Here is a 9,356-nt window from a genome sequence, read left to right as displayed (position 1 = left end):
CAGGAATGTGTTTTTTCTTGTTAGTTATCTAATTTGTTGGCATAAAGTTGTTTCTAGTATTCACTTAGGATCTCCCAGAGTTCTGTAGGTTGGTAGCGATCTTCTCTCTTTAGTTCCCGATTTTGGTAATTTGTATTTTCTCTTTTTCCCTTGGTCAGTCTAGCTGAAGAATCGTCAACGTTATTAATGTTTCGAGAGAACCAAATTTTGGTTGAATTGGTTTTCACTATTGATTTTCTGTTTTCTGTTTGAGTGATTTCTAGTCGTATTTTTAGTATTTCCCTTCTTTGCTTGCTTTCGGTTTAGTTTGCTCTTTCTAGTTTCTTAAGGGTGGAAGGTTTGGCTATTGTTGAGGTCTTTTTTCTTTTGTCATGTAGGTATTGGCCCTCAGCGCCTCTGCCTTCAGCCAATAGGAAACGTGGTGGCAGGCGCATTCGCCGGGGCGTGGGGTCAAGGGTCACACAAGTAGGCCTCGCCGGGTGGCCTGAAGGCGTGAAGCGGCGAGGGCCCGGCTGGGGCGCCCGCTGGGCTGCCCCGGGCCGGGGCGAGGGCTCTGAACGGCGGCCGTGTGCTCGCGGAGCCGGCAGGAGGCGGCGGAGGCCGGGGGCGCCCGTGGGCTGGTAGGTTGGCGGCGCGCGGCCCGCGCCGACCGCATCCTCGCGGGGAGGGGGCTGCAGCTTTTCGGGGCGCAGGGCGCCCCACCCCCTTGGTGCTGCCCATCTCGGGCCGAGCCCGCGCCGGCTCGAGGCCGCGCCGCCGGGTCGAGCCGCTGCCATCCCGCCTGGAGCTGGAGCGGAAGGGCGGGCGGCCCCTCCGCCGCCGCCGCGGCCCGCGGCCGCCGCGCGGCCACCGCCGCCCCTCCCGTGCCCTCGGCCTCTTGGAGAAGCTGCCGCGCTGGAGGTGAGACTCCGGGAGGCGCCCCTCGAGCGGCCGCAGGCACGGGAGGAGGCGACAGGCGCTGCCCGCCTTGATGGAGGCGCGGAAGCGGCGGGGTTGTGGCGGCCCGCGGTATCCGCACCTCCCGGGGGAGTCGGGGTTGTCCCCGCAGATCAGGGAGCAGAGGAGGCTCAGACAGGTCAAGGACAGGCCCCAGGCCCCACAGCTGGTAGGGGAGGTACAGTGGGATCCGCACTCGGGCGGTCGGCCCGGAAGTTCTGATGTTCGGACAGCCGGCTGCAAAAGCTCCGGGACCTTGCGGGCCGGCTGGAGTCGGTGGACCAGTGGGAAAGGAAGCCTTAACTGGAGCAGGGACAGGGATGAGCGAGGAGGAGCGGGGGGCCGCACACACTAGGCCGTTTGCACAGGCGGGGTCTGCCTTGACTTCGGGTTTGAAAAGATGGCAGCAGAGGGCGACCTGCGGCGGCTTCTCTTGGAGCCAAGAGTCAGAAGAGCAAAACGAGGTGCTTGGGATAGGTTCTTGTTGGGGATGCTTGTGGGAATCTCGATGCGGGCTGAAAAAGCAGCAGATTGGACCAGTTTGGCTTCTGACTTGTGTGTCAAGGGTACCAAGTGATCTTGAACTGAAAAGGGAGATCAAGAGAAGCAGGGCACTGGCGCTCCAGAGGAATGACAAGTTGCGTTGTTTTTCCGTGACTATTGAGTTGTGCGAGTTATTTGTGTGTGCTGGATAGAGGTCCTTGATCATATACATGATATGTGCAGATGTTTTCTGCCAGTCCACGGCTTTTCTTTTGGTTTTCTTAAGTGTCCTTTGAAGAGGCAAATGTTTAAATTGCAATGAAATTCAGTTGATGCCTTTTTCTGCTGTGGCTTGTGTTTTTGGCGTGTGTAAGAAGTCTTTGCCTAACCCAAGATCACAAAGATAGTTTTCCTATGTTTTCTTGTAGGAGCTTCATAGTTTTAGTTCTTCTGTTTAGGTCTATGAGCCAGCCATTTGAGCTGGTATTTGTGTATGGTGTGGGGCAGGGGCCTTTTTACATGTGGATATCCCATTGTCCTAGGATCATTAGTTGCAAGACTAGCCTTTCCTTATTGAATTGTTTGGCACCTTTGTCCAAGTCAGCTGCCTGTAAACAGTCAGGGTTTATTTCTGAACTGTCAGTTCTGCTCCGTTGATCTAGATGTCTAACCGTGTGCTGAAATTATGCTCTCTTGATTACTGTGGCTTTATAATAAGTTTTGAAATTGGGAACCGTAAGTCCTCCAGCTTGTTCTTGTTTTTAAAAATTGTTTTGTCTATTCCGAGTCTTTTGATTTTCCACATAAACGTTAGGATTAGCTTGTCAGTTTTTGCAGAAGTACTTGCTGGGATTTTGGTAGGGATTATGGTGAATTTGTAGATTGATTGGGGCACAAATGCCCTCTAAAAATTCTTTTGTCTTCCAATCCATGAACGAACGTGGAATCTCTCGTTTAAGTCGGTCTTTAATTTCTCTCAAGTGTGTTTTGCAGTTTTCAGTATACAAGTCTTGCGTTTCTTTTGTTACAGTTATTCCTAAGCATTTTATCCTTTTTGATGGTATTTTGAATAGAATTGTATGCTCAACTTAATTCTTGGAGCGTTCCTTGCTAGTATATAGAAATACCTTTGGTTTTTGTATGTTGACCTTCTGTCTTTTGACTTTGCTGAACTTGCATATTAGTTTTATATGTTGTTGTGTATTCCTTAGGATTTTCTGCATACAGGATGGTGTTGTCTGGTTGTCTGTGAATCAAGACAGTTTCACGTCTTCATTTCCAATTTGGATGCCTTTGTTTCTTTCTCTGGCCTAATTGCACTGGGTAGAGCCTTCAGTACAGTGTGGAAGTGGAGTGCTGTGCTTGTCCTGTTCCTGATCTTAGGGAGACAGCCTTCAGTCTTTGACCATTGCGGGTGATGCGAGCTGTAAGGTTTTCACAGATGCCTTTCCTCAAGTTGAGGAAGTTCCCTTCTTGTCCTGCCTTACGCGGAGTTTCTTTTCTTTTTTAAAACCCTGAATAGGGACTAGATTCTGTCAAATGCTTTTTGTATACCTGTTGAGGTGATCCTGTGATGTTTGTCCTTTATTCTGTGAATAGGGTATATTACGTTAGTTGATGGTTGGATGTTAAACCAGCTTGCGTTCCTGGGAGAGATTCCTCTTCTTCTCGGACAATAATCCTTTTTCCACTGGGTTGGTTTTGCTAACATCTCGTTGTGGGTTTTTTCCTTGTGATGTCTTGGACTGGTTTTGGGATCAGGCTATTCCTGGCCTCCTAGAATGAGTTTCTGGAAAAGTTTGTGAAGAACTGGTATTGTTCCCTAGGTAAATGTTGGGGTAATTTACCAGTGAAGTAAGTTATCTGGGTCTGGACTTTCCTTGGCAAGAAGAGCTTGTTTTATTACTAATTTAATTTTTTTAAGCTCGTTATAGGTATATTAAAATTTCGATTTCTTCTTGAGTCGGCTTGGGTAATGTGTTTCTTTCCAGGAATGTGTTTTTTCTTGTTAGTTATCTAATTTGTTGGCATAAAGTTGTTTCTAGTATTCACTTAGGATCTCCCAGAGTTCTGTAGGTTGGTAGCGATCTTCTCTCTTTAGTTCCCGATTTTGGTAATTTGTATTTTCTCTTTTTCCCTTGGTCAGTCTAGCTGAAGGAAGAATCGTCAACGTTATTAATGTTTCGAGAGAACCAAATTTTGGTTGAATTGGTTTTCACTATTGATTTTCTGTTTTCTGTTTGAGTGATTTCTAGTCGTATTTTTAGTATTTCCCTTCTTTGCTTGCTTTCGGTTTAGTTTGCTCTTTCTAGTTTCTTAAGGGTGGAAGGTTTGGCTATTGTTGAGGTCTTTTTTCTTTTGTCATGTAGGTATTGGCCCTCAGCGCCTCTGCCTTCAGCCAATAGGAAACGTGGTGGCAGGCGCATTCGCCGGGGCGTGGGGTCAAGGGTCACACAAGTAGGCCTCGCCGGGTGGCCTGAAGGCGTGAAGCGGCGAGGGCCCGGCTGGGGCGCCCGCTGGGCTGCCCCGGGCCGGGGCGAGGGCTCTGAACGGCGGCCGTGTGCTCGCGGAGCCGGCAGGAGGCGGCGGAGGCCGGGGGCGCGCCCGTGGGCCGGTAGGTTGGCGAGCGCGCGGCCCGCGCCGACCGCATCCTCGTGGGGGGCTGCAGCTTTTCGGGGCGCAGGGCGCCCCACCCCCTTGGTGCTGCCCATCTCCGGGCCGAGCCCCGCGCCGGCTCGAGGCCGCGCCGCCGGGTCGAGCCGCTGCCATCCCGCCTGGAGCTGGAGCGGAAGGAGCGGGCGGCCCCTCCCGCCGCCGCCGCGGCCACCGCCGCCGCGGCCACCGCCGCCCCTCCCCGTGCCCTCGGCCTCTTGGAGAAGCTGCCGCGCTGGAGGGTGAGACTCCGGGAGGGCGCCCCTCGAGCGGCCGCAGGCACGGGAGGGGGAGGCGACAGGGGCGCTGCCCGCCTTGATGGAGGCGCGGAAACGGCGGGGTTGTGGCGGCCCGCGGTATCCGCACCTCCCCGGGGGGGTCGGGGTTGTCCCCGCAGATCAGGGAGCAGAGGGAGGCTCAGACAGGTCAAGGGACAGGCCCCAGGCCCCACAGCTGGTAGGGGGAGGTACAGTGGGATCCGCACTCGGGCGGTCGGCCCCGGAAGTTCTGATGTTCGGACAGCCGGCTCCACACGCTGCGGGCCCTTGCGGGCGGGCTGGAGTCGGTGGACCAGTGGGAAAGGAAGCCTTAACTGGAGCAGGTACAGGGATGAGCGAGGAGGAGCGGAGGTCCGCACACACTAGGCCGTTTGCACAGGCGGCGTCTGCCTTGACTCGGGTTTGAAAAGATGGCAGCAGAGGGCGACCTGCGGCGGCTTCTCTTGGAGCCAAGAGTCAGAAGAGCAAAACGAGGTGCTTGGGATAGGTTCTTGTTGGGGATGCTTGTGGGAATCTCGATGCGGGCTGAAAAAGCAGCAGATTGGACCAGTTTGGCTTCTGACTTGTGTGTCAAGGGTACCAAGTGATCTTGAACTGAAAAGGGGAGATCAAGAGAAACGGGGCACTGGCGCTCCAGAGGAATGACAAGTTGCGTTGTTTTTTCCTGAATATTGAGTTGTGCGAGTTATTTGTGTGTGCTGGATAGAGGTCCTTGATCATATACATGATATGTGCAGATGTTTTCTGCCAGTCCACGGCTTTTCTTTTGGTTTTCTTAAGTGTCCTTTGAAGAGGCAAATGTTTAAATTGCAATGAAATTCAGTTGATGCCTTTTTCTGCTGTGGCTTGTGTTTTTGGCGTGTGTAAGAAGTCTTTGCCTAACCCAAGATCACAAAGATAGTTTTCCTATGTTTTCTTGTAGGAGCTTCATAGTTTTAGTTCTTCTGTTTAGGTCTATGAGCCAGCCATTTGAGCTGGTATTTGTGTATGGTGTGGGGCAGGGGCCTTTTTACATGTGGATATCCCATTGTCCTAGGATCATTAGTTGCAAGACTAGCCTTTCCTTATTGAATTGTTTGGCACCTTTGTCCAAGTCAGCTGCCTGTAAACAGTCAGGGTTTATTTCTGAACTGTCAGTTCTGCTCCGTTGATCTAGATGTCTAACCGTGTGCTGAAATTATGCTCTCTTGATTACTGTGGCTTTATAATAAGTTTTGAAATTGGGAAGCGTAAGTCCTCCAGCTTGTTCTTGTTTTTAAAAATTGTTTTGTCTATTCGAGTCTTTTGATTTTCCCCATAAACGTTAGGATGAGCTTGTCAGTTTTTGCAGAAGTACTTGCTGGGATTTTGGTAGGGATTATGGTGAATTTGTAGATTGATTGGGGCACAAATGCCCTCTAAAAATTCTTTTGTCTTCAATCCATGAGCGAGCGTGGAATCTCTCGTTTAAGTCGGTCTTTAATTTCTCTCAAGTGTGTTTTGCAGTTTTCAGTATACAAGTCTTGCGTTTCTTTTGTTACAGTTATTCCTAAGCATTTTATCCTTTTTGATGGTATTTTGAATAGAATTGTATGCTCAACTTAATTCTTGGAGCGTTCCTTGCTAGTATATAGAAATACCTTTGGTTTTTGTATGTTGACCTTCTATCTTTTGACTTTGCTGAACTTGTATATTAGTTTTATGTGTTGTTGTGTATTCCTTAGGATTTTCTGCATACAGGATGGTGTTGTCTGGTTGTCTGTGAATCAAGACAGTTTCACGTCTTCATTTCCAATTTGGATGCCTTTGTTTCTTTCTCTGGCCTAATTGCACTGGGTAGAGCCTTCAGTACAGTGTGGAAGTGGAGTGCTGTGCTTGTCCTGTTCCTGATCTTAGGGAGACAGCCTTCAGTCTTTGACCATTGCGGGTGATGCGAGCTGTAAGGTTTTCACAGATGCCTTTCCTCAAGTTGAGGAAGTTCCCTTCTTGTCCTGCCTTACGCGGAGTTTCTTTTCTTTTTTAAAACCCTGAATAGGGACTAGATTCTGTCAAATGCTTTTTGTATACCTGTTGAGGTGATCCTGTGATGTTTGTCCTTTATTCTGTGAATAGGGTATATTACGTTAGTTGATGGTTGGATGTTAAACCAGCTTGCGTTCCTGGGAGAGATTCCTCTTCTTCTCGGACAATAATCCTTTTTCCACTGGGTTGGTTTTGCTAACATCTCGTTGAGGGTTTTTTCCTTGTGATGTCTTGGACTGGTTTTGGGATCAGGCTATTCCTGGCCTCCTAGAATGAGTTTCTGGAAAAGTTTGTGAAGAACTGGTATTGTTCCCTAGGTAAATGTTGGGGTAATTTACCAGTGAAGTAAGTTATCTGGGTCTGGACTTTCCTTGGCAAGAAGAGCTTGTTTTATTACTAATTTAATTTTTTTAAGCTCGTTATAGGTATATTAAAATTTCGATTTCTTCTTGAGTCGGCTTGGGTAATGTGTTTCTTTCCAGGAATGTGTTTTTTCTTGTTAGTTATCTAATTTGTTGGCATAAAGTTGTTTCTAGTATTCACTTAGGATCTCCCAGAGTTCTGTAGGTTGGTAGCGATCTTCTCTCTTTAGTTCCCGATTTTGGTAATTTGTATTTTCTCTTTTTCCCTTGGTCAGTCTAGCTGAAGAATCGTCAACGTTATTAATGTTTCGAGAGAACCAAATTTTGGTTGAATTGGCTTCCCTTATTGATTTTCTGTTTTCTGTTTGAGTGATTTCTAGTCGTATTTTTAGTATTTCCCTTCTTTGCTTGCTTTCGGTTTAGTTTGCTCTTTCTAGTTTCTTAAGGGTGGAAGGTTTGGCTATTGTTGAGGTCTTTTTTCTTTTGTCATGTAGGTATTGGCCCTCAGCGCCTCTGCCTTCAGCCAATAGGAAACGTGGTGGCAGGCGCATTCGCCGGGCGTGGGGTCAAGGGTCACACAAGTAGGCCTCGCCCGGGTGGCCTGAAGGCGTGAAGCGGCGAGGCCAGGCTGGGCGCCAGCTGGGCTGCCCGGGCAGGCGAGGGCTCTGAGCGGCGGCCGTGTGCTCATGGGCGGGAGGCCGGCAGGAGGCGGCGGAGGCGAGGCGGCGCCCGTGGGCCGGTAGGTTGGCGAGTGAGGAGGATGCTTAGGTAAGAGGATCCCAGGAAGTGACCTCACAGAGCCCAACAGAACTTGGAACCCTGGTAACTAGGCACCCACATCCTAAACACAGCCCCCAAGCGAGCTCACTTGTCTAGCACTTGTCTAGAAGGAGCAACATGTTTAGTTGCTGCTTCCCAATGACCAGGGGCCGGAGCCCCAGGAAAGCCCCCAAAGACCGATGCAGACGCTGGTGCCCCTCTCACGGCCGACGGCTCTGGCCGTTTACCCGGAGGGATGGAAAGGTAACACCGGGAGGCCCAGGGAAGGCCATTCCAAACCAGGCTACCACTGTGGTCCCATCTGGGCAGCCCTACATCCCCTCCCCATGTGTGCCTGGAAGGGCGGGTTCATGTGGGTGGACCACCGTGAACAGGAGCAGTCGGTGAGATGTTAGAAGCCTGGGGGGGTCGGTCAGGTTCAAAGCCCAGGTCAAGGCCGGCTGGGTGGGACGTGGAGTGCGGGGGTGGCGCCCTTCTGCCTGAGGTTTATCCCAAGCCCCTGAGGTGTAGGTCTTTCCTCAGGGGCGGAATACTGTGCAGACACAGGTGTGTGCCTGATCTGGGAGAATTAGGTCCAGAGGGCAGAAGCAGCAGCAAGGACAGCTGGGCAGGGCTCTGATGCCTCTGGGACGGAGCCAGTCACTGTCTTTGCAGAGCTCCAGACAGGAGATCAGCATGGAGCTGCTGGAAGGGGATATTCCATCCATCTCCCGATGGAGGCACCGGTGTCCCACAGGACTGGATCAGCAGCTACCGGGAGAGGGTCTGCAGTGACAGTGATAAAACCCTCAGAGCCACCAGAGGACCCAGCCTCAATCCCGGGAGAACAATCATATCCACCATGTCCTGGAGCAGACCAGGAGGCAGCTGAGGCCCCAGCCTCCATGCAGGGAGCGCCATCCCCTGCACAGGCTCCTGTAGGATACCAGGAGGCAGAAGAGGCCCAAACCTCTGTGCAGGGAGAGCCATCCCCTGCACAGCCTCCTGCAGGAGATGAGGAGGCAGCTGAGATCCCTGCCTCCGTGCTGGGAGAGACATCTCCTGCACAGCCGCCTGCAGGGCTCCAAGAGGCAGCTGAGGCCTCAGCATCCAAGCAGGGAGAGCCATCCCCTGCACAGGCTCCTGCAGGAGAACAGGAGGCAGCTGAGGCCCCAGCCTCCGTGCAGGGAGAGCCATCCCCTGCACAGGCTCCTGCAGGAGAACAGGAGGCAGCTGAGGCCCCAGCCTCCGTGCAGGGAGAGCCATCCCCTGCACAGGCTCCTGCAGGAGAACAGGAGGCAGCTGAGGCCCCAGCCTCCGTGCAGGGAGAGCCATCCCCTGCACAGACTCCTGCAGGAGAACAGGAGGCAGCTGAGGGCCCAGCCTCTGTGCAGGGAGAGCCATGCCCAGCACAGGCCCCTGCAGGAGAACAGGAGGCAGCTGAGGCCAATCTCTGCGGCCTGGGAGAGCTGGCTCGAGACCCTCCCTCATTAGCACCTCCAGTCCCACCTATTCCACCTACTCCCTTACCACAAATTTCCTTCCCCACCCTCCTAATTGTGTTGCTCTATTTCTTGGTTTCTTACATTGATTTTCTTTTATTGTTTATATCTTGATTATTTAAAATAAATTTCACTTTCGTCTTTTAAGACTTTAATGTTTTTCATTTTAAATTGTACACTTCATGAGCATTAAGTACATTCACACTGCTGTGCAGACATCACTGCTGTATGGGTTTAGAATATTTCATTCTCCAAAAGAACACCCTGTTCTAAAAGCGCTCACTCCCACTTTCTCCCTCAGGCCCTGGCAACCCCTAATCTCTTTCTGTCACTGTTTGTTTGTTTTTTTTTAAATCTGTTCAGGATGTTTCCTATAAGTGAAA

The 9,356-nt window shown here is 51.1% G+C and overlaps 1 protein-coding gene across 4 annotated transcripts; it reads left to right on the top strand.

Annotated features, from left to right (window-relative positions):
* The first annotated feature begins 1,612 nt into the window (after nucleotides 1–1,612).
* On the top strand, nucleotides 1,613–9,120 carry LOC147911214 (uncharacterized). 4 transcript variants are annotated; one of them, XR_015551412.1, is made up of 3 exons: nucleotides 1,613–4,037; nucleotides 7,456–7,735; nucleotides 8,015–8,147. XR_015551412.1 is itself a non-coding variant. In XM_087428423.1 (3 exons), the coding sequence occupies exons 2-3, from the start codon at nucleotides 7,672–7,674 to the stop codon at nucleotides 9,085–9,087; spliced, it is 1,005 nt and encodes a 334-aa protein (XP_087284549.1). In that variant the 5' UTR covers nucleotides 1,613–4,037; nucleotides 7,456–7,671; the 3' UTR covers nucleotides 9,088–9,120. The 4 variants fall into 4 exon arrangements, 1 of the variants encoding a protein (XP_087284549.1); XM_087428423.1 differs by having other exon boundaries at nucleotides 8,147–9,120; XR_015551414.1 differs by lacking the exon at nucleotides 7,456–7,735 and having other exon boundaries at nucleotides 1,613–4,033.
* Nucleotides 9,121–9,356: the final 236 nt, after the last annotated feature.

This window comes from Ceratotherium simum, unplaced genomic scaffold (assembly GCF_057802395.1).
Source record: "Ceratotherium simum simum isolate JZ-2026a unplaced genomic scaffold, ASM5780239v1 HiC_scaffold_47, whole genome shotgun sequence".
Lineage (NCBI taxonomy): Eukaryota > Metazoa > Chordata > Mammalia > Perissodactyla > Rhinocerotidae > Ceratotherium > Ceratotherium simum.
The sequence above is the reverse complement of the archived record's forward strand: the minus strand, read 5'-3'. Positions and strand labels throughout refer to the sequence as shown.

Coding starts and splice junctions, on each gene's coding strand:
- LOC147911214 (XM_087428423.1), top strand. CDS start 7,672: ATGCAGACGCTGGTGCCCCTCTCACGGCCGACGGCTCTGGCCGTTTAC. Junction 7,736..8,146: donor TTACCCGGAGGGATGGAAAG/GTAACACCGGGA, acceptor CTGTCTTTGCAG/AGCTCCAGACAGGAGATCAG.